This window comes from Rhinolophus sinicus, linkage group LG12, assembly GCF_036562045.2.
Source record: "Rhinolophus sinicus isolate RSC01 linkage group LG12, ASM3656204v1, whole genome shotgun sequence".
Taxonomy (NCBI): domain Eukaryota; kingdom Metazoa; phylum Chordata; class Mammalia; order Chiroptera; family Rhinolophidae; genus Rhinolophus; species Rhinolophus sinicus.
Window position 1 is genome coordinate 59,451,377 of NC_133761.1, and position 22,598 is coordinate 59,473,974.

Consider the following 22,598-nt stretch of genomic DNA (forward strand, 5'->3'; position numbering starts at 1 on the left):
GCTGAACGAGGTAAAGAGGAGGCCACCTATTCCAATATTCTGAAATGTACCTACTAGTTTCATTAATGTTGAAGCCTCCGTGTGAATGATGTGTGTCATGCGGTAGGGTAGGTGGGAATCTGAAAAAACATTTTACACTGCACAGTAATGGTTTCTAATCTGACACCAAATTGCCTCTGGGAGTCACATTCTCGTTTGAAAAGTACTGTTACTTTTAATACTTAACTCCATTGGCCATGACCAAGTTGCTCGGAACCCCCACTGCAAGGAAGTCTCAGAAAGTGAGTTTTCCGTTTTCTAGCTCTGAAGGCAGAGAAGGCTATCTACTAGAACTTTGGAATGGGTTTCCAGGGAGCCTGGTTATGCTATACGCCACAACTGAAATACGTAGGACTGGTACAACTTGCAACGATATAAAGGCACAAAGAGGCAGAGTGTTGTATCTTTTTTTTCCTGAAAAAAGACTGAGTTCAAACCTCCAGATCCACTCTACTAAGGTCTGTGACCTAACCCAAGTGCTTAAACCCTGAGTTTAGTTTTTCATCTTTAAAAAGAGCAATACACATCCCCAAATAGATAACATGTAAGGTGTCGCACACATAACAGGTGCTTAAGAAATATGACTTACTGTGAGCTGGCCATTGTTCACAAGGTCTAAATCTGCCCATACAAATTTTTAGCTTCATAATTAATTATGACATTTCTGATTACTACATACCAGATGGATCTTTCTCTTATTGCTACCATGTCTCCCCGAAAATAAGACCTAGCCGGACAATCAGCTCTAATGCGTCTTTTGGAACAAAAATTAATATGAGACCCGGTCTTATAGTAAAATAAGACTGGTTCTCATATTAATTTTTGCAGCTAAATGCACATTAGAGCTGATTGTCCAGCTAGGTCTTATTTTCAGGGAAACACGGTACATACCAGAAATGCACAGGTATGCGATACGAACAGCCAGAAATTTTTGCTGAATCCGTAACTAAAGTACTTTTATGTTTGCACCATTTAAGCAACTACTGGGTTCTAATGCTTTTTATCTACGCTGTGCACATGTCTAGGGAAAGTTATTACTATCAAGAATGTATTCTATATCAGGAGACGAAAGTCCAGATTCTCTTGTTTACATTCGTATTTTCCCACTGAACATTAATTTTGACTTGAAAACGGAGTTGGTGAAGTTCTGAAGAAACCGTACGTGACAGCACAGGAAGGGCAAACCAACCCTGCTCTCTGAATTTTCACTCTAGTAGTTACTGCTTTGAGTTTTGGGGGCTGCACATGTCACTAGTCAGAAAGGACATGTTGATTTCCTTCATGTTTCTATTTCTTTGCTAATTAAAGCACAACTGGAAAGAAGCTGCCGACATAGCTTAATGTATTAAGAGTCTTCATGTCCGGAGAACTAGAAATCTATTTTAGCTCTGCGTTTCCCTGATATAAAATGTTACCTGAGCCCAATGCTCTTCAGTTTTGTCATTAGCCTAATGCACTTGTTGACTACGTATGATTTTTCTGCCACAGAAAGATTACTTAAAGACTCCAATGGTTGTTATAGTGAGGCTCCCAGCTAACCAGTTATAAAGATGAGACATTATCTTTTGAACTGAATTTCCTAGAAACTATACGCATATTCATAAAAATCACTCAAAGTCTTTTTTATTTATCCTTGAGAACAAATGCAAATTAGCAGATTACAGAGATAGCATTTAACACAAATATTGATATAAATATTTTGAGACAGCAAGCTGTTAGTTTGCTGTTAATTCTGGATTGTGATGATCTCATTGGGAGCACCACTAACAGTTTAACAGGAAATACAGCACAGAGAGAGGAACTGTGAATTTTAAGAACTAAGACTTTCTCATAGTTCCACTGGAAGTTGTCCACATAAAAATAACTGCAATAGGCAAAAACCAGAAAGTCTGTTTTTGATATGGTGAGTTAAGTGTAGGGATGAATGGATTTCAGAATAACCAACAAAGCAAAGCACACAGCCCAGTCCATGCCAATACGGCAGAGCTACCTGGGATCTTGAAAGCACCAGAGGCTGTTCTCATAAATGAGTTATTCCACCAGCACTACCCAGATCATATAATAAAAAAGTTGACAGTGGATTTTAGCAGATGGTGCCTTCTCCAAGGTAGCATTTTGGCAATCATGTCAATGAATCCAAGAACTCTTAAATATAATACTAAATTGGGATAATGGTCATAATAATGATAAACCCATTGGTAGTTCTTCTCCAAAACTTTGAAAGACCAATTCAGTGATTTGCGAAGATGCAGCCGCATGTGAGAAAATCTTTTCTATGTATTGAAATGCAAAGCAACCTTTATGCTTCAGGAGGATATGCGATATTTCAATAATACCTTTTAGTATTATAAATATTTTTAAAATCTCACAATAAACTTAGAGCACTTTTAACTCTGGATTAAGTTTTTAAATACATAATTATAATGTGCATGCAATAATCTTGATTTACATGCACTATCACATCCATCTTGGTCATGGTAAATGATAATTTTATACCATACACTTTACTGTGATTCCCTTTTGCCATAGATTAGTCTCACTTAAATTTTCCTAGTGCCTTTAAGGAGTTCAAAATACTTCGAGTTTTATGGTAAATAAATATACAGATTTTGTGTCTTTCAAACATATTTATTACACATTAAGCAAATGATCTCAGATTTAAAGGGAAATGGGAAATTTTCTACTCATCAAATGCAGAAATCCTTTCTACACAAGTCCTGACATTCTGCTCTATGCATCTCTTCCATCTGACCGTTCCTGTCTTGCACCCTTTGATAATAAACTGGCAACCTAGTAAATAACTGGTAACCTGTTTTTCTGTATTCTTGAGTCTTTCTAGCAAATGGTGGAGGTCCTGGGAATCTCCGATTTGTAGCCAAGTTGGATAGAAGTTGTGGGTAACCTGGGGACCCACCACTTGTGATTGTCATCTGAAGGTGAGGGTGTCAGTGAGACAGTCTTGTGGAACTGGGTCCTTAACCTGATGTTATCTTCAGGTAGATAGTGTCAGAACTGGGTTAAATTGTAGGCCACTTAGCCAGTATCTGGAAAGTCATTGGTATGGAAAACCCACACTTCTGATGTCTACAAGTATTGGGCATAGAGTGTGGGTAGATAGAAAACAGAAGTGTTTTTCCTTTACACTACAGTAATTTCCATGCCATATCATCTACTCAATTCCTCTAATACACCAAAAATATAACAAGACCTATAAATTATAACACGAGAAAGAAAATTATAACCATATATATAAATGTGGATATACGTATCCTATATAAAACATTGATATAATTTAGTAATAAATCAAAAGAACACTCAATAATTTCCCAATAATATATATTCTTAGCACATAATGATGGTTTAACATGAATATATCTATTAATAAAAATACAATCAGTATTTTTCATATCATTAAGTCAACAAGGAAAGAAAACATCATAATTATTTTAATAGATGATGGAAAAGCATTTGTGGCATTCAACTTCTATTGTGTTTTAAAAAATCTTAAGAGTGGTAGAAATAATGCAAGAATAAGTCTATAATATGACAAAGAATACCAGGATAAACCAAATTGCCAGCACTGATACACTAGACTCTCTAGTGACTAGACATAGGCTCAGTAAAATCAGGAAGAATACAAGGGTCAATGGAAAAAACCACCTGTTGAAGACAAGCTACAGGCCTTTCAAAACCACCCGTCTACCAGTTTGTCTCTTTGAGGTCCTTCTGCTATTCAGGGGTGGGACGAGTATGACGCAAGTGAGCTTCTACAATGTAAAACGTAAGGATACACTCTCAGGGTTGCGAAAGGGCACGGTTGGCCCTTACATGCCCTTGACAGTGAGAATGCGTCCTTAACTTCTGTGCCTTCAGAGCCTAACTTGCCTTACCCTAGTCCCAGCCTTGCTCACACTCCCTCTTCACTAGCTCTTTCCCTCTGACAAACTCAAGTCTGCCATTTGCCTGCAGCCAGCTAACCTCTAGGAATTTGGATTTCTTAGAAAAAGTTAAATAGCTGTCCCCTATGGCCCACACGTTTCTGAGTTTTCCAGCTTCTCTCACTGACTACATACTATTGCAACCTCTACAAACATTTACTGTTATTAAAAAAAAAAAAAAAACGAACTTCACAAATTCCCTATATTTAATCTCCAAAGACCAGATTTTTTTTTTTTAACATACACAACATATGTGAGATATTTAAAAGTCAGGAAATTAGTTTATAGATATTTCTTAGGATAGACATAATTTTAAGGTCTCAGACAAAACCTTTATTTTAACAACTTATTGTCAATTGTTCTCTTTAGTTCAAAGAATTTTGCAAGTAAAATAAGACAATGTACGGGGCAAAACAAAGAAACTGTTAGGTTGGTGCAAAAGAAATTGCAGTTTAAAAGGTTAAAATTCCAAAAACGGCAACTGCTTTTGCACCAACCTAATACAACATAAAGGCCAACTATTATTGGTTAGACTTCCTTGTTATCTAAATAGATATTAGGCATATAGTCACTTACATATTATTAGAATGGGGCATATTGCAACACAAAAAAACTCACTATTTTTGCAGTAATATGAAAACTTAATATGCAGAGCTTTGGTAAAGCAGACTGAATATTGTCGCCATAACTTTACTTTGCATAAATCTACAGAAGACATCATCCTATGACCTAAGTCCGGGTACTACCTTTGTACGTCTTCAAGGAAATAAAAACTGCCAGTAAAGCCATCCATGCATCATGTGCCATGATATTTCATGCTTCTTTGAGAGGCAAGTTTTTGCTACTGAACATGTTTCTCCAAACACATCTGAGGCAAGTCATGCTTAAGCGTTCATATCTAATGGCATCATTTTACAGATAAATTTATCTTCAAAATGAAGTAATTTTACTGAAGCTAAACTCTTTCGCATAGGACCAAGGCAGAATATCATTTAATTTACAGTCAAGGTCACAAGATCAGAACTTATTTCTAAGTTTGGTAATGATCAACACCTGTCAAGTAACATGTTTAGAATTTTCACTAGTAGATTTGTGATTAAACCACTCACCTAAATGTATCATTGGTCTCTGAAACAGCTCGCAGGTACTCCTTCAAATAAAAATAATTAAAGCAGTATTTCCGAATCCTATAGCCTCGCCATCGTCTCTGAATCTATTGAAGTAAACAAAGATAAAATATGCCAGTGAACATTTTTCAGCGAAAACATTAATAGTTCTTCAAAATCAAGGCAATGATGGACGATAACTCATATCAAATAAAGTTTAGATTTCTCCACTAATCTAACCATATATATATATATATACACACACACATATATATAAATGTATATATGTAACTATATATATATATATGTATATATATAACTCTATAAATACCACCTACATTTATAATGAATACTCATAGAGTTATAAAATATTGTAAAAACAAAAACATCTTTATGGATTATTTGTAAACATGTATAATTGTTTCACAAATACTAAATGTGAAATTAACTACTGAAAGATCAAAATTTGGTTTGCCAGTTCCTACCATTTCCATTTCCTGACCAGTTTGTTTGTTTTGTTTTTGTTTCCCATAACTAACTGGCTTGAAGATTTTATTTGGTCTCATTGAAACCAGTTTTTTTAAATGGGCATTTAAAATTCAGTGGTATCAAAACCTTTCACCAAAATGTCTTGTATCTTCATGACATTTTAATATTTCTTTAACAATAACAATAGCTAACATTTATTCAGGTCTTATTATGTGAGAGCCACTATTCTATGGGGTTGCTTGTATTTATTCATTTAATCTTTAGAACACTCCTGTGAGATAAATAACTCCTGTTAACTTATTTACAGATTAGAAACCTGCCACAAAGAGAAGTTACAGAATTTTCCCATAATTTTACAGCTATGAGTGATAGATCCAAAAATTGAATTAGAATTTCAGAGAGCTTATTATCTAAACTTTTGCAATGTGACTGAACTGCAACATTCAGTGAATGAACATTTCTGTTGAAAGTATCCGGCTTTTTTTTTAGATGAGAAGCATGCTGAGGGTCTAAGAGAACATATTTAAATGGACTACTAGATGCCTTGTAACAATAAACCTCCTTAAGCACTATCTCTTCCAATACCAACTCAGTTACAAAAACTCAAAACAAACAATAATAATGTACGGATCTTAATTTTGTGGAATACAAAAATACCAAAATACTTCAACTTCTTTAAAGGAGTAGAGAAAGACGAAATAGCACAAATTGAAAAAAATGTTAATTTAGCCTTGCATAAAGATTTAACTTCATTTCCTAAAATTTTCCATCAGTTTACATATACTTATGAATTACTCTCATATTATGAATGAGTCTCTTTTTGGATATGAAGCCCTTGCAATGTTTTAGACATTTAGCTAGGCTAGAAATACACTCCTCTAAATGCTTATTTTAATAGGAAAAGGTAATTAATATAGAGACTACATCTTAATCCATTGGGTTTTAGCCCTGAAACCTATGCTTTTCAAACTAAATATGTTGAGTTTAAAATTTTTATGATTTGAATGCTGGATCTATAAGAATAAACAGGAAAAAACATTCTACTCAAATTCTGACTGTTTATTTTCTTTTTTAAATTATGGTCATTTAAAAGGTATTTTACACTCTGATATAGTAAACGTGAAAATTTTAAAGACGTGTTTTAGTGTGAAGAAAAATAATTGAAGATTTGCAAAACAGCTTGTAAGAACAACTAAATCAAAAACAATGATTCTAGAAAGTAAAGCTAACTGGACTAACAAGCTAATATAACAACACTGTGGAACGTTTTTCCAAGTATTTTTCAAATAATCTTATTTTATAAATTAATTCTTTAAGAAAAAATATTTTTTCTAAAATTATATATTCAATTTAGAAACTCCCCCCCCTCCAATTTAACCAAAATCATATTACAACTAATAAAGAGAGGAATTAATACAAATCACTTTCCTAACGAAAACGAATAATTAATGGGGATATGTATACATATGTAAATCACACATGCAAATAAGTGAATATTTTCCCAGTTTACCTAATTTAATCATTATAGTAGCATTCTGAGGTAGAGATAATTATTAGTCTCATTTGATAGAAGAGGGAATTGATACTTAGAGGTATTAAATAATTGCCTAAGGTTTTATAGGTGGTTGGATGGCTTCAAATGTTTCACAAACTTTTATCACATGTACAGGAACAATTGTATTAAAGAAGAGAACACTTGTAAATAAAAACACAGACAGAAAATCAATCATGAGCAATAGAAATGACTCAGGAAGCATGGGAAAATATTAGGATATCAGATAGCATTAAAGGGAGGAACTACCTAACACATGAAAATATCATTACATTCTAAATAACATTTGATTAAATATGCCAGAAAACCTAACAGATGCATGCTGGAGTACTAAGAAGGAAAGAGGGAAGGTGGTGATTTATGATTCGAGCATACCAGATTAAAGCCAGAAAGGACAAAAACTGATACTGGCTGAAAAATCTGTGCCAGTAGGAAGGGTACTGAAAGAAGCCAAGGGCATGGCCTCCTTCTCATTCCAAAATGAGCAACTCTAGAAAGCACACCAACCACCCCACAGAGCGTATGTACAACTGCTGAACTCTCTGGGAACCTTCTCGTACCCTAACTGCTTAAACTTCTACCCAAAGGCAGGATAAAATTCCTTTCTGAGACAAACCCTTTTATTCACAGTTGGATGTTAAAAATGCATGCTAGGGAAGTGATGGTTAACAAATTAAAACTCATTCCACATTAAAGTATAATCAATCAATCTCTAAGTGGCTTCGTCAGAGGTAAAAGGAGCTGGCACAAACTGGGCATTTGAGTAGTGAAGATGCTACCATCCAGGGAAGGGAAGGATAAAAAAATGTATTGAGCTCCTTGAATGTGTCGGGTATTATATGCTAACTGCTTTAATTCTCATGATGGCTTGTGAATGAGGCATGATCTCCATGTTAAAAAAGTGAATGGCAGCCTGGCTACACACCCAGCTCTGTGTTACTCCAAACCCTAAACGTCTTGAATTTTGCCTGCATTTCCTACTGATATCCCAGCACTAGTTGAATAAACTTTGAATTTTTTAAAAAAGTACTTTTAAGAGGCAAGATGACTTTTGGTAACAATATTTGCTCTTAATTTCAAGGCGAATAGGTGATGACTTCCCCCAAAAAAAGCTAGTATTCATGTCCTTTGAAGTAATTAGCAACTTTCAGAAGTGATTGGTATAAAACAATTATTGTCATTGATCAGCTCTGAATAGATAAGTTTAGACAAAGTCATTGTGTGCTCAGCAGATTACAGCTTGTTAACTGGCAACTTCCAAATGACCTCTTAAGCTAGTCAAATCAATGATGCATATTCCTCATTAAGTAACATCAAAATGTAAGTGGTCTTATAAATAATGTTTATTTTAAGCACTAAAACAAATGGCAAAACCTTCACATATCAAAAGTCATCTGCTCATAGAAAAGATCTTCCCTCTCTTGGGTTAACTTTTATGCCTCAAAATTCACAGCAACCTTAATGTTATCAAAGGAGAAAAAAATAATGTTTTCTCACCTAAAATTAAAATGAAAACATGGACAACAAATTCACTAATAACCTAGTATTAATGTTCTAATTGTATATGAGAGCATACAACCAGAACTCTTATTCATAATGATAATTTTAGTTATTAGAATGTTCAACATTCTAGAAGACTACACAGTGAGCATAGAAAAGCGGGTTGACTAAATTTTCAAAGATAAGGTGTTTAAAAAATGGTAATATCCAAGTTTTCATTTTACTGTGTTTCCCCCAAAATAAGACCTACCCAGACAATCAGCTCTAATGCGTCTTTTGGAACAAAAATTAATATAAGACCCAGTCTTATAGTAAAATAAGACCAGGTCTTAATATAATGTAATAAATATATCGTATGATGTAATATAATGTAATATAATATAATATAATAATACTGTGTCATATATTAATTTTTGCTCCGAAAGACGCATTAGTTCTGATTATCTGGCTTATTTCGGGGAAACACAATAGGTATCACTGCATTATCATGTCAAAAACGTATACACAAATGTGCAAATCTTAACTAGATATTTTTAGCTAGCTGAAAATTCTGGATAATTATTCCATATGCTTCTTTTCTTTAATATTCTGCTTCCCTACTCTAGCTGACTTCATACTTCCTTGTTCTATACTTTTTAAAAATCCTTGCATAATAATTTGATACTAGAAGGAGTAAGAGGGGAGAAGAAATATTATTTTGGACCATGATGGAACATTTAAATATTTGTCCATCATCAGGCAAAAGCTTGGAGTTGTCTAGATGGTCCCTTCCCTTCTTATTCCTTAGGCTGATATTTTGGGATATCTTTTTCTGAGTAAATGAAACTGTGTCTTACTCATTTTGCATGCCTAGAACTTAATATAAAGTGTAGTATATGAGACCGTCAGGATATTTTTCATGTATTATTTTACCTTTTTGTCTTCATTTAGCTAATTGTAGAGTCATTATTGTAAACATAAATCCTTCATAGTATTATAAACATAAAAACAGAATTATAGTTTAGGAGACGAAGATGGATCTTTATATATCTGACACATATTTACATTTTTAGTTAAAGCCACCCTATATTTTTTTCATATATTCATATATATTTATATTTTAGACACAAGTGGGAAACAAAAGAAAATGGTTAATTGACGTTTCAAGTTGGATTAATTTTTGCAAGTTAAAATTTTTATTACGTAGATCCAGAGCTTCAAGAGGGAAGAGCCAATAAACTTTTGGTTATTTTGCAAATTGGTTGTTTTAGGTGATCTTTAGTCTAGCAATGGTCTTGTTATTACAGTTTTTATTTCCCTTAAAGTGAGAATTTCTTTTGAAACTGAAATGTTTTGAGGCACTGATTTCAAGCTAAATTATTTAAAATAATAAAGGAACGGCTGAGACTCTCCATGGTCCAGCAGACTATAACTAAGTAAATATATGTCATTGATCAATAACCTGTGACAGGTTTCCAGAGTTAAAGGAATTCTACCTGTAACAACCAATTGCATCTGGAGTTCTTTAGAACTCGGTAAGCGTTAGATAATTAACCATTTTGCATTCTCAGAGAGCCTTGAAGCTGAGAGGAAAAAGTCTGATGGAACATACTTGTTAAGAGAGCTCTCTAAGATACTACACATTAGCACTTCTTACAATTTGTATTCGTATGACACTGCTGCACTTGCCCTAGTCCTCCAAATGCGGACTCAAGGAGTATGCGATGACCCAATGGAGGCTTGCCAAAGGCATAACAAGGAATAAAAAAATCGCACAGAGTTTATCTTGGTTACCTTCCAAAGTCAGTGACACATTACATCCCCTCATTAGTTTATGGAAGACCCATATATTCTAAGAGTTAATGCATAAAGAGAGGGCTCAGCAGTTGAAATAGCAGACCTAGTAACGATTTTGTGGGGCTCCTAATGTTTTAACCAAGTTATAGTCCCCATTTCTTTTCCATTCCTGTGTCAGAGTCCAAAACAGGCACGTTGGAGGTGCAAGTACACCAAATACAGATTTGGGGTTCACAGAAATCGGTGTGATCTGCACCTTGGACTCCAAACAGGAAAGAAATGACAGATTCTTTTTTCGTGTTGGCTGCATCCTATACAAAAATCCACATAAAATTGCAGCAGGAAGGGTGTTTCATCGAGGAGTATGATGAATGACAAATCCTGAAGCTAGCAGTAGCAATATGCGAAAGCCATAGCTTGAATATTCTTTTATAAGGTGAGGTTTGTCATCCTAAACCACCCATTCTGTCTACAAGGGGAAGCGTGTGACGCTGAATTGGGATGCCTTAACTTAGCCTTCTCCTAATTGTCACTAAATTTCACATTCCCCGAGTGAAATGTACTACCAGTAAGGATGCTCGTGAATTGTAAGGGCCATGCAGCCAGTTTATCAAGAAAACCAGAGTATACGCAATAAAATTCCCGTAAGTGTTCAGTCTGGGGTTCATATAGTTGTTCTGATCCAGATTTGGAGGAAAGGAGAGGATGAGAAGTAAAAGCAACACTACAAGTGACCAGAAATCACAGGACTGTGGGTACTGGATGGACCTCTCTGTTTAGTTCCTAACACTGTCACTTACTACTTTGTCTGAGACAAAAGAAATATTTTTGTTCTGCCTATTCCCAAAATTTGTGCAAGCCAGATTCATAATCACTAAATTCAGCTTTCCATTAGGAAAATAACACATAAAAAATGAACATAGAAATGATAGAAATAAAACTTCTAAGCTGGAAACTGACTTTATTACTGTTAAATCATATGAATAATTTCTAATTGATTTGTATTGGGCAGGAATCTTATATTCCAGGACCACGTTCATCTATTTATCATAATATTCCATATGACATATGGAAACTAATACGTCGCTTCATTAATATTTAGTCTTTTTTTTTTTCCAGCTACGGCTCAGAGATATTTAACATTCTAAAACATAAGCACTGATAATTGCATGTTTTACATTTTACTCTAATTTTTAATACTGCCAAGATTATTTAGTACAGCTAACTTTTTAACTATGTACTCTTTTCTTTCTTTACCATTAGCATATCAATCAAATTTGCATTATTCTGGTTTGCTCCTTTTATTAAAAGCGAATTCAAGGCACAATTGACTTTTCATTTGTTTAACAAGTGAAGAAATATTTACCCTGACAGCCATTGCATTGTAGATATTCATCTTCATAGTATAATACGCTAACTGTGAATCAAGAAAAAAAAAAGATGGCATATATTTCAGTTACACAAAGACAGTGCAGCCTATTTTTACATATAAAAGATAAGAATCTTTATACATAATACATAATAAGAGTTCTAGGCTTAGAAAAATGAAATCAAACTTTGTATTGAAGAGATAGGCTTCCTAATACATAATGCAGGCTTAACCAGAAAAATCTATGGTAGTCAAACTAGGAGCTAATGGAGATATATGATCATAAAACGCTCTCCGCTGAGTTTGATAATCAATGGTGCTCTACTGAGAATAGAATAACAAAGCAGAAATATTCACAAGTGCTGGTGACATGTAGTATTGTATGATTTATTCACTGGGGTTCTTTTAGCCAAAACTCACAGAAACATAAAAGGAATTCATATTTCAAGACGTCTGGTTTAATGAAAAATTCAAAGAAATGCTGTCTTCAGTCGAAATCGTTCAAGGATATGGATGCAGCGATGGAGCAAAATTGTGCCTTCCAACCATCTGTACAAAATGTTATGTACTTAGCTGCCTCCTGAGTAATCCTTGGGAATTTTGTTTCATTTAACATTCATTTTTAACACCATAAAATCATAAATACAATGATATCATGTTACAGCAAATCCCCTGATATAGTGAAGACTTCCTAAAGTCTTGGTTTCTTTCTAGTAGAGACACATTTGCTTATTAATATATATGTGTGTATATATATATATATACACACACACACACACACATATATATACATATATATATATATCATCCCTGTTATAGCAAATAATCATTTAGCAACATAGCTTATTTCAATGAAAGTATTGCTTTAGATAAAGCTTCCACATCTGTTCTATCTTTTAATTAAAATATAAAATTAACATAATTCATGACAGGATAATAAACACTAAAGCAATGAAATACATACTTTTTTCCAACACAAAACATTTTATCTATTGTTATTCAATCAAAATGCATTCGACTAATACATTATAGGTCATAGGTGTTACATTTTAGGCAAAAATCAGAGATAAGCTCCTTACCCTTTTATATAAGGGTTTTCTTCCCCCGCAAGAAGTGGGGATTCATGTGAAAGGATTTGATGGTAATTAGTATTGTTTGCATTGCCTGGTCTGATCCAAAGCAAATTGTCTGTGCAGAGCAGCAGGACTGGATTATTTATCAACAGTCTGAGCAATTAAGAAACAGTTGGCTGCAATATGGTATTTACAAATGAACGCAATGATGTTACTTCATTTTAAATTCTCTTTCTTTGTTACAGCAATCAAGGCATAATTCTTGGTGTTGGAGGTGAATGCAAAACACTTCAAAGCTATATTGCTCCAAGTCACATCAAGGCAAATACAACCATTAAATATTTTTATACGGGAGAATCATGTTGGAAATTAGACAGTATTTGAAAAAGTCTGGGTTCAGAAAAAAGGTATGACTTCTTGTGTTTAGCATATTGCTGTTCCATTAGCAGCAGGGAGTGTTGTGAGCGCTTCAGCCACAGCCCTGCGTTCAAGGCCTGATGTTGCTTTTTCTAGCTACGTTGCTCTGAACAAGTTACTGCAGGTCTCCCAGTCTTCATGTCCATGCTTACAAAAGGGGACGGGACATTGCACACTTCCTAGAGTTGTTGTGAAGACTAAAATGCGACAAAGTATTTGAGGTGCTTGGGACAGAGTTGGTTGGCAGTCATTGTGAAAGGGATGGTCACAAGTGCTATTACACATTTTGTGGCTAAAAGTATGTATTTTAACTATAAGTAAAAACCCACAATGTGTAAGAGGTTGCATTTCACTCTGAGTGAAGAGGAAAGAGAGATAGAGCTTTTAAGACTAAGAATTCTGAATTATATGGTTAAAAGGTAGAAAAGCACGTTGATTCTAATATATCAGTCTCATGGGAACCAGTAATTGATATTTGTTCTTAATTCTCTAGCCCAGATGCTTTTGAAAGTACCAAAAAAAACATAAGTGAGACCTTTTCGAGTAATACATTTATATAAACTTGACCAGATCAATCGGATTTGTTGGGCAATACAGAGAAAATACTTGCATTAAAGTGATGACAATGGAACCTTTAGAAACCATGCACATATGGAGAACAGATTTGAGGAGCCTGAGCTTTTCTTATTTTCCACAATCAATGTCATCCTCATTTCATAATTTTGAGCATAATCATTAAAATGATTTATTATCAAATAATCATGAATATTTTGTGCATATGCTTTGTCTTGTTTACTGGCAACTGATACCAACCTGGTCATTCTCCACAGATTTTTTAAATAACCTTTCTTTTTCCACAAAAAAGTGAAAAGCCAATTATATTATTTCTCATCGTTAGTACTAATATAATCTTTAAAAGAAGGTGAACCAAATCTAAATTAATTTCATAATTATAATGAAAATATGATAATAAAATTTTAAATTAATATTAGTAAGTCAGAGTCTTAAGTTATTCAGCCTTTGGTGTTTATTTAAAAGGCAAGACCCTGAAGGGAAAAAATATATTATATTTCAGTTTTGTACTCTGACAGGAAAGGGTGATAAATGTTGCCTCATTAACTTATAAGTGATTTGGAAATCCTATAAAAAATTTTATAAAAAAGTGTTGGACATTTTTTAAACTATAGAAGGGATATTTTACTCATCTAATAAAGAAAAAGAAAAATGTCTGTAAAAGCAACGTGTCAATCTCATCAGTTTTAAATACAGTAACCAATATTTTATATATTTTTACTAACGATAAAAAAAAAAACCTACTGGTATTTATCATGACAACATATAATAGAATTTGATAGTAAATGGCATCCTTTGTCCCATTTTTTTAAAGTTAACGAAATTTCTTTCCATTATTACTCTTTCACATACTAACCAAATAAAAAGAACTTTGTAAGAAGTAAAATGGTAAGCAGTATATAAATATTGTGAGCCTTGATTTTCAGCAATAAATTATTTTTATAATTTGAAAACTAATCTATGTTTAGTAATAATTATCTTTATAAATTAAATCATTCTACCATAGGCTATTAATACACCTTAACAAAAAGTTTTAATTAAATTCTGTTCATGTGGTTGCTATACATACATTATTCACTGAATTATCTCATTTTAAAAACATAACTTTGAGCTGTTTATGACTATAGTTACGGTATATTTATTTCATGGTGATGCATTAGAATTAATCATGTATATTAGGGTAGTGTTTATACTTTGCTGTTATGAGAGTGGTGAGTAAAACAACCACAACAGTGTATTTGATAGTAAACATAATGTAAACTATGTCATGATAAAATATAAAAAATAACAGGAAATTTAGAAGGACATGATGTATATGGTCATCCTACATAGGTTATGTTGATGAATTCACTCTAGTATTCCCTCTAGCTAGTGCTGCAAAAGAGGCCAGTGAAAGAATATTTCAGCATTTCTCAGGAATGCCCATTTTCACTTCGCCATTTATGAAACGAAGCAGGGAGTGGTACGGACAAGCTACGTAGAACAAGATACAGTTGAAAAGAAGAAGGATCCCAGTCCCGCAGTAGTAAGACCTTTTGGGGTATCCAATGAGAAGAGCGGGCTACAGTAAACTGACTGCAAGAGCTCAGCAGGTGAGAAATGCATGTGCACTGAGCACACACAGCAGGGGCTATAAACCCATTGTAATAAAAAGAGGAATCAGAGCACATCCTCACTACCAGGAAAAGGTTTTCAAGGTTCTGAATCAGTGGTCCTGGACCCGGAAGATGGACAAATTTGGGTTATGTTGCCAGATATAGCAGCGCGGTCAGCAGGAAGGCCTGACATGAAGGTTTAAAGTTTTAAAAAAGCAAAAGCAATGGTCATCCAGGAAGCACCAGAAAGTCAAATCACCCAAGAAACTTGGAATGGCTCTATTACTGTGGGTGAACGAGGCCACTGTGGTGGAGAACGCATGACACTTTAGGACTGGAGAAGGTAGCTGACAACACTGTGAGAATTATTTACAAGCTGGAGAGAAATGTTCTGGTGGAGCAGAGTTCTGAGGGAGGCTACCTAAAACTACAGAACCTGTCTAACGAGATCCTTGGACTTCTGTCTGCATTTTCTGTTTGACCTTTGTCACATCTGAGGCTGTGGACAACTTCATTTTCTCAGTTTCCTCCTCTGCTTCCTGTGATATTATGTCTCTGCTTTTCTATTTACCATCTACTTCTAATTCCCTTTCCTCTGCCTAAATCCTACCTAATGCATTCCACAAGCCCCAGTTCTTGGTCCTCGGCTCTACTGTTCCCATACGTTTTCCATCAGGTGGAAAACGCTGTCATCTTTTAGTGCTGCCACTAAAACCTTTATCTCCAGCTAGGACTCTTAATCTAAGCTCCCATTCAATAGTTCATTTTCATGAGCATTTGTTGAGTTGCCCACACTCTGCTGAGAGCAAAATCTCCTTACAAGATACCACCACATGGAGGTGTGCTAACATCATCACACACTCCAAGAGCTCAAAACATCTTTCTGTAAGCGTCACTGAGTGCACCATTCAGAATGTCTCTTATAAACAGCCATGCTTTCCTTATCATTGTAACCACTAATCAGCTTTGTTGGGATAAAAATGCAGCTATCTTAGTAGCTTACAAAACAGAAAGTTTATTTCTCACCCACAGTGCTTGTAGGCTAAGGTTCCCTGGAGCTGAGCTCCACCTGTCTCTCCATCTTAGCCCCGAGCCTAAAGGAGCAGTCCAAGAAAGCAAGAGAGGGAAAGCCTTTTCAAGCTTCATCTTGGCTGAGGCAAATACCCCCTTTGCTCACAATACGTGGCCAAACCCAAAATGAATGGGTTGGAGATAAATCATTCTTTTATGAGAACAGGGGCAGTGAATAATTTTGGCATGTATCTCTACTAGTTGCCAGCCGTGTTGACCAGAGCAAGTCTTTCAACTTACATCATTCATTTATCAAGTTAGCAAAAATTTCTGCAGTCTTTCTGAGACATTCACTGTGATACATTTGACATATAATAAATAGAACAGTCCCTGCCATTCAGGAGCTCCCAGTCAAATGAGGGGTGTAAATAAACAAATGTACCACGGTGGTACAAAAGCATTGGGAAGACAGGCCTCTTCCCAACATATCTGCTATCTCCCAGCATTCTTTCTACACTCAGCCTCACGCAATCGAGAAGGTTCATCTTTCAGTAAAGTGTTGAGTGATAAGTAGGAATTCAGACCAATGGGAGGCGGGTTGGAGTGAAGAAGGGCATTCCAGGCAAACAGCATTTGCAAAAATCCCACAGGCCATTCTTTATGGTGGCACTGGCAAATGGTTTAACGTGTCCTAAGTATATTTCTACAGGTGTAACAAGAAGTGAGGTAACATAGGAAGCAAGCATGAGGCTATGGAAAACCTGACAAGCCAGGATCAAGAGTGTGAGCTTTACGCTATGTGCTGGGGCAAGGAGGTCTGTAGGCATGGGAGTGAAGTGATGGAGCTGAGATTGGAATCAAGTGACTGTCAGGAGGGAAAATGGGACAGACTTGATGACTAATAGGAGACAGAGGTGGTGGGCAGAAGGCGGTGATGGGGAGCCTAGGATGACTGACTCTCAGGCTTGGATTTCTGAGTTAAATGGTTGTAGCATCTACCTGGATACAGGAACACAAAAGGAGGAGCAGATCTGGGGTACCTGAGGGACACCCAGAGGACATTTTTAGCAAGTATTTAGCATATGGATCCACACGGATCAGGAGCTGAGAATCTCAGGCACATCATTTAATCTCCCCGGGCCTCCATGTCTCTATCTACAAAATGAAGATGACACCTGCACTTTCTACTGACAAGCTATTGCTGGAATAGTGAATGTAAAAACAAAAACTTCCTTTATAAATGTAGGAAATTAGTTTATAAAAGTCACATTCAAGTCTTTGCCAACCTTTTGCTACTCCCCAAACTTGCTGAGCCAAATGCCATCAATCGGTCCCTAATATTAGGTACTGAAATGTGTTTCTCATAAAAATGCATAACCTCAATGTAATAATGGAGAAACATCACTAAACCAAAACTGAGCAATAATCTGAAAAATAATTAGTCTATACTCTTCAAAAATATCAAGGTCATGAAAAACAAAGACATACTAAGCACAGTAAAGGTGACTAAAGGGACTCAGCATGTGAGGTCCTGGTTTGTACTCTGGAAAAGATGTTTTCACTGTAAATGTCATTATTGAGACAATCAGGGAAATATGAATACAGTCTATAGATAGATAACAGTATTGTACAGACGTCAATTTCCTGATTCTGATAATTTTAATACGGTTATGTAGAAAATACCCACAGATAAATTTAGAGGTAAGGGGGCATCACTTGTGCAACTTAACTTTGTCAAGTGATTCAAAATAAGGATATGTACATAGAGAGAAAAAATGAAAAGGTGTGGACAGGGAGAGAAGGGAGGCTATGATAAAGCAGATTTCTTTACCTAAGTGAAGAAATCTGAGTGGAGAATATATGAGAGCTCTTTGTACTATATTTTTGCAAATTTTCTGTAACTCTGTAATTATTTAAAAACTTAAAAATTAGTTGTGAGTGACACGAAATGTCCCTGATGCAAAAGATTAGTGTTCTAGATCTGGAAAATCCATCCTCACAATTTAAGGTTCTTTACGGCTAGTGTGCATTCTGACTGAGCAGTGCCTGTGCTAATGTGGTTGTCAAATACTTTTAATATCACTCCTGGAAACGATACCTTCCATTTATTTTAATGGAGCATAACCGTCTCATTTTCAGCTCACAACCCCAGGTGGAAGGTACCGTGACACTTCATAGATAGGGAAACTGAGGCTAAGAGATTACGTAATTGCCCGAGGAAGTCACGGGTAGCCCAGGCTGGCTGAGCACGGGCTGCTGCTCGGTGCAGGAGAGCTCCTGTTGGGGTAGTTAGAAAAGACTGCCCAAGGTACCAAGTTACTGGTACCAAGGTAGCCAGGGGAGATGGAGGGCATCCTGGCGTGGTCTGGGCAAAGCCTCAGAACTGGGGAAGGAGAGCACTCACCTTCCAGGAGAAGACACGCCTGGGGCTCTTTGGGACCTGGCCTCAACCTGCTTCCATAAACTTGTCCCTCACCACTGAGTTGCATGTTCTCTACTCCACCCAGCTGGACTGTGGGATCTATTACTCTACATATACTCATACGTTAATGTTATTGCTCACACTGGTCCTCTTTCCAAATTTTTGTCTGCCCACGTCTCAGCGACCCTTCAAAGCGAATGCCAAACGTGAAATACCTCACAGAGCTCACCACCACCCTCAAAACCAGAAACGTGACCTCTCTCTTTGAGCCCTGTTGGTCTGATGTTTGCCCCTCTTCTATAGGGCTGAGGATTTTTATCTTAAACCCGAGTTCTCTGCAAGCATGTTTGCAGCATTACTTTATGGCAAGCTCCTGTCTTATTCATCTTTGTATCACTTGTGCCACGCAGTCTCTGGGACACGCTGCATTGTTCACAATATTGACCAATCTGAGTGTTTCAGAGTAAAGAAAAGTACGTTTTGGGAGGAAATCTTGGACATAAAATGAAGGCGTCAGTCCAAAAACCTTTGGACTTAAGCAAACTCCCTTCCTAACAATGAACAAGATTAATGAGAAGCACTTTAAGTCTGTTACAGATTTAAGAGCAGGATTGTTTAGTTGAATTAAAAGAATAAACTTTTCACTGATTTTGGTGGAATTTTAAAATCTTAAGTGGCATGCATTAAAGAACTGAGAATATGAAGTATTAAAATAGAAACAGAACTCAAGAAAAGCACGTTATTTAGAGAAGTTATCACTGAAAGAGTGTCATCTGTAGGAATTTAAGTGATTTAGCTCTTAAATGTGTTAAATAACATTTTCATCAATGATTTAGATAATTAAATGGACATAATATATGGGGAAGAGTAATAAAACACTGGGGAAAGTCATGGTAAGGGAGGTGATGATGTCAGGGCAAGGCCACCTTTAGATAACAAAAATGTGTTGAGGACATCAGATCTGCTTCATAAGAACGGAGCTATAAGAGAGAGCCAACACTTATAAAAGTTTATACCAGCACTATTGTTTGAATTCTCTAGTTGATTTCATTCAATCTAAAATATCAGGCTCTTCCTCCAAGCAGTGCCTGTACTTTATTACTGTTTTAAAATTTTCTTGCGAAAGGTGACCTCTTATCGATTAGTTATCTACTTATTGTTTTTTTCTTTTCCTTCTCTACATCTTTTAATGTCACTTGAACACAACCAATCAAGATAAATGAAGAACAAATTTAAACTATTACAGGAGAAAAATAGTAACAGATCAGAAAATTAATGAAGCAGGCCACTGATTAGAAGCCTTCACATTTTGTCTCAAGAATATTACCTTTTTCTTAATTTCCTAGAGCTCAACTGAGTAAAAGCTGACATATACTTCTGCAAGTCTATCGGTGGATATAGATGGTTGTGGTAAGCAACATTTCTTAACATGAGTCTTCAAAGTAATCCAACAGTCAAGAACAGAGAATGGTAAGTAGCATAGAGAAAAACTGCCTTATTTTTTTATTTTGTAGAATTAACTTGGGGCACTTCAATTCAACTGATGTTTATTGTCTGTGCTATGAGTTAGGGAAGAGTCTAAATATTGCTGACCCAAAAATGAACGAGCTACAGTATCTACACTGAAAGAGTTCCCATCTAGAAAGTAAAGAAAATCATCAAGAAATAAGTACATGTAAATACGTACACTATGAAATGTATTTTAACAAAAATAAAATATATGGTATAGTTTGGGTATAAAGAAATGAATCATCAATTCTTCATGGAAAAATCAGAAAAGGCTTCACAGAAGAGGTCTTATACTAAAAAAAAAAAATCCAATTTTGATCTTATAGAAATATCATAAATATCTTCAAAACTACCTATAAATATGACTGAAGTAAATAAGTTACAGTATATTATATAACTTTAATGCATATATATATATATACATATTTATAATATTTACCTTCACAATTAGTTGGTAATGTTTTCTTGCTGAGTAACCTCTCCACCATTTTTGAAGAATTATTACTATTCTCTGTAAATACCTGGGTGAAAAAATATACTTATTAGTACACTTTCATTGAAACAAAGATATTTCTTAATTTTTTTTTGCTTAGAATATACCTTCCTAGAATTCAAGAAATCAAATTCAAAGCTAAGGATGTGTGTACTTGTAAAGAACAGAGAGTTATCATTCTGGGATAAAATTCCTCATTCCTAGAAGTAAAGGCATAGATAACTATTCAGCATTTCTTTTGGGCTTCTCATTAAACAATTTTTAAAATTTTCAGTTACTCTTCAATACTGTCTAAAATATTTTTCAATGTTAAGACCATAAGGCAGGTCAGAGTGACGTGTTGAGAAATAAGCCAGGTACTATTGATGTGAATCACTGTAAACACTTAGAAATAATTCTTGAGGTCAACACACAGATCCCTTTTTCATCTTTCCCTTGTCCTACCGAGTCTGTCCAAGCTAATGTCATGTTAGTCTGCTGAACTCAAAACTACTCTCTTTGCAGCCGTGTTCCCTTTGCGTCTTGGTCAAAGGAGACACCTCATCTTCACACTTTAATTTGCATGTCTGGCTCCTACAGGCTAATAAAAGGACATCTGAGTACACAGTACAATCCCCAGGTGACATTCTGAAGTAGTACAGATGAGGCCTATTCTTTCTCCATCTTGTCCCAGAAAACATTTTTGTCGGAAGTGAAGGGAGACTAAAGAAACGTCTGAGCACTGAAGAAGAAGTGGGAACGGTTACGGGTCAACTTCAGTCTCTTTGTAATAGGAATGGCATCATTTTGATATCATTTACCTTTACCTACCAACATGTTGAAAGGATTGGAATGGTTTCTGTGTGTGTGTGTGTGTGTGTGTGTGTGTGTGTGTGTCTGTTTTCTTTCTTAACAGTCATTGAATCATTGCTATAAATATAAATCCAGACATTTGTCACACCCTATGGAACTGAAGAAAATCATTTAATCAAGTATGTTTATGATACTGAGAATTTTTTAAAATAGATACATCGCCAGTGTAATTTAGTTTTTGATATGCAAGAAACAATGATCAAAAGAGTTTTATATTTGAAAAAGGATATCACACAATTTATTAACTTCATTATAAGTAACATAAAAGATTATTTGAAATGAGTACTAGATGCATAAATTACATTTTCTAAGCAGTATATTTTTATGATATATCTGGATTTTCCACGTAAAAAACAATATACCTGATATATGCCCGAATTTGACATCCTCGAAACCAACTCTGGATTTTAACTGCTGCATCATATTCTTTTTTCCTAAATACATCCACAACACTTAAAAAAGAAAACAAAAAAATTTTTAAGTATTTTTCTTAGCCATTAATATAATTCTAAAGCAAATCAACTGGTTAAACTTAATCTTTAATTTCTTCCAAAATAATAATTCAAATGTCACTTTCAAATGAAATTAAAATACTAAATAAAGCATTTTAGAAATCATGAGCTATGTTTTAAAATTAATCTTTCTCTGAGGGGGCATGTGCTTTCAACAGCTTTACTTTTTAAAATTTTTATAATCACCTATTTTGCAACTAATTAATTTCCAAGTGATTTTTATAAGGAAATAAAAAGCAATATGCTATTCTGTATTATTTTAAAAACACAGTATTTGAATTTACTATTCAAATGCCACTACACATATTGTACAAGATTAAAATGCTTGCATATTTCACTCAATGCATCAGTTAAATGAATTGCTTCTAAAGT

General features: G+C 35.0%; 1 protein-coding gene across 1 annotated transcript in view; it reads right to left on the reverse strand.

Moving 5' to 3' along the window:
- The window catches only part of SPATA17 (spermatogenesis associated 17), a 125,140-nt gene that overhangs the window by 93,120 nt on the left and 9,422 nt on the right, over positions 1 to 22,598 (reverse strand). Inside the window, exons 2-5 of the mRNA XM_019739978.2 lie at positions 22,077 to 22,166; positions 20,809 to 20,890; positions 11,767 to 11,817; positions 5,087 to 5,190 (exon numbers count right to left, since the gene is read on the reverse strand). Coding sequence (XP_019595537.2) covers positions 5,087 to 5,190; positions 11,767 to 11,817; positions 20,809 to 20,890; positions 22,077 to 22,166 — 327 coding nt within the window. The remainder of the gene's footprint in view (positions 1 to 5,086; positions 5,191 to 11,766; positions 11,818 to 20,808; positions 20,891 to 22,076; positions 22,167 to 22,598) is intronic.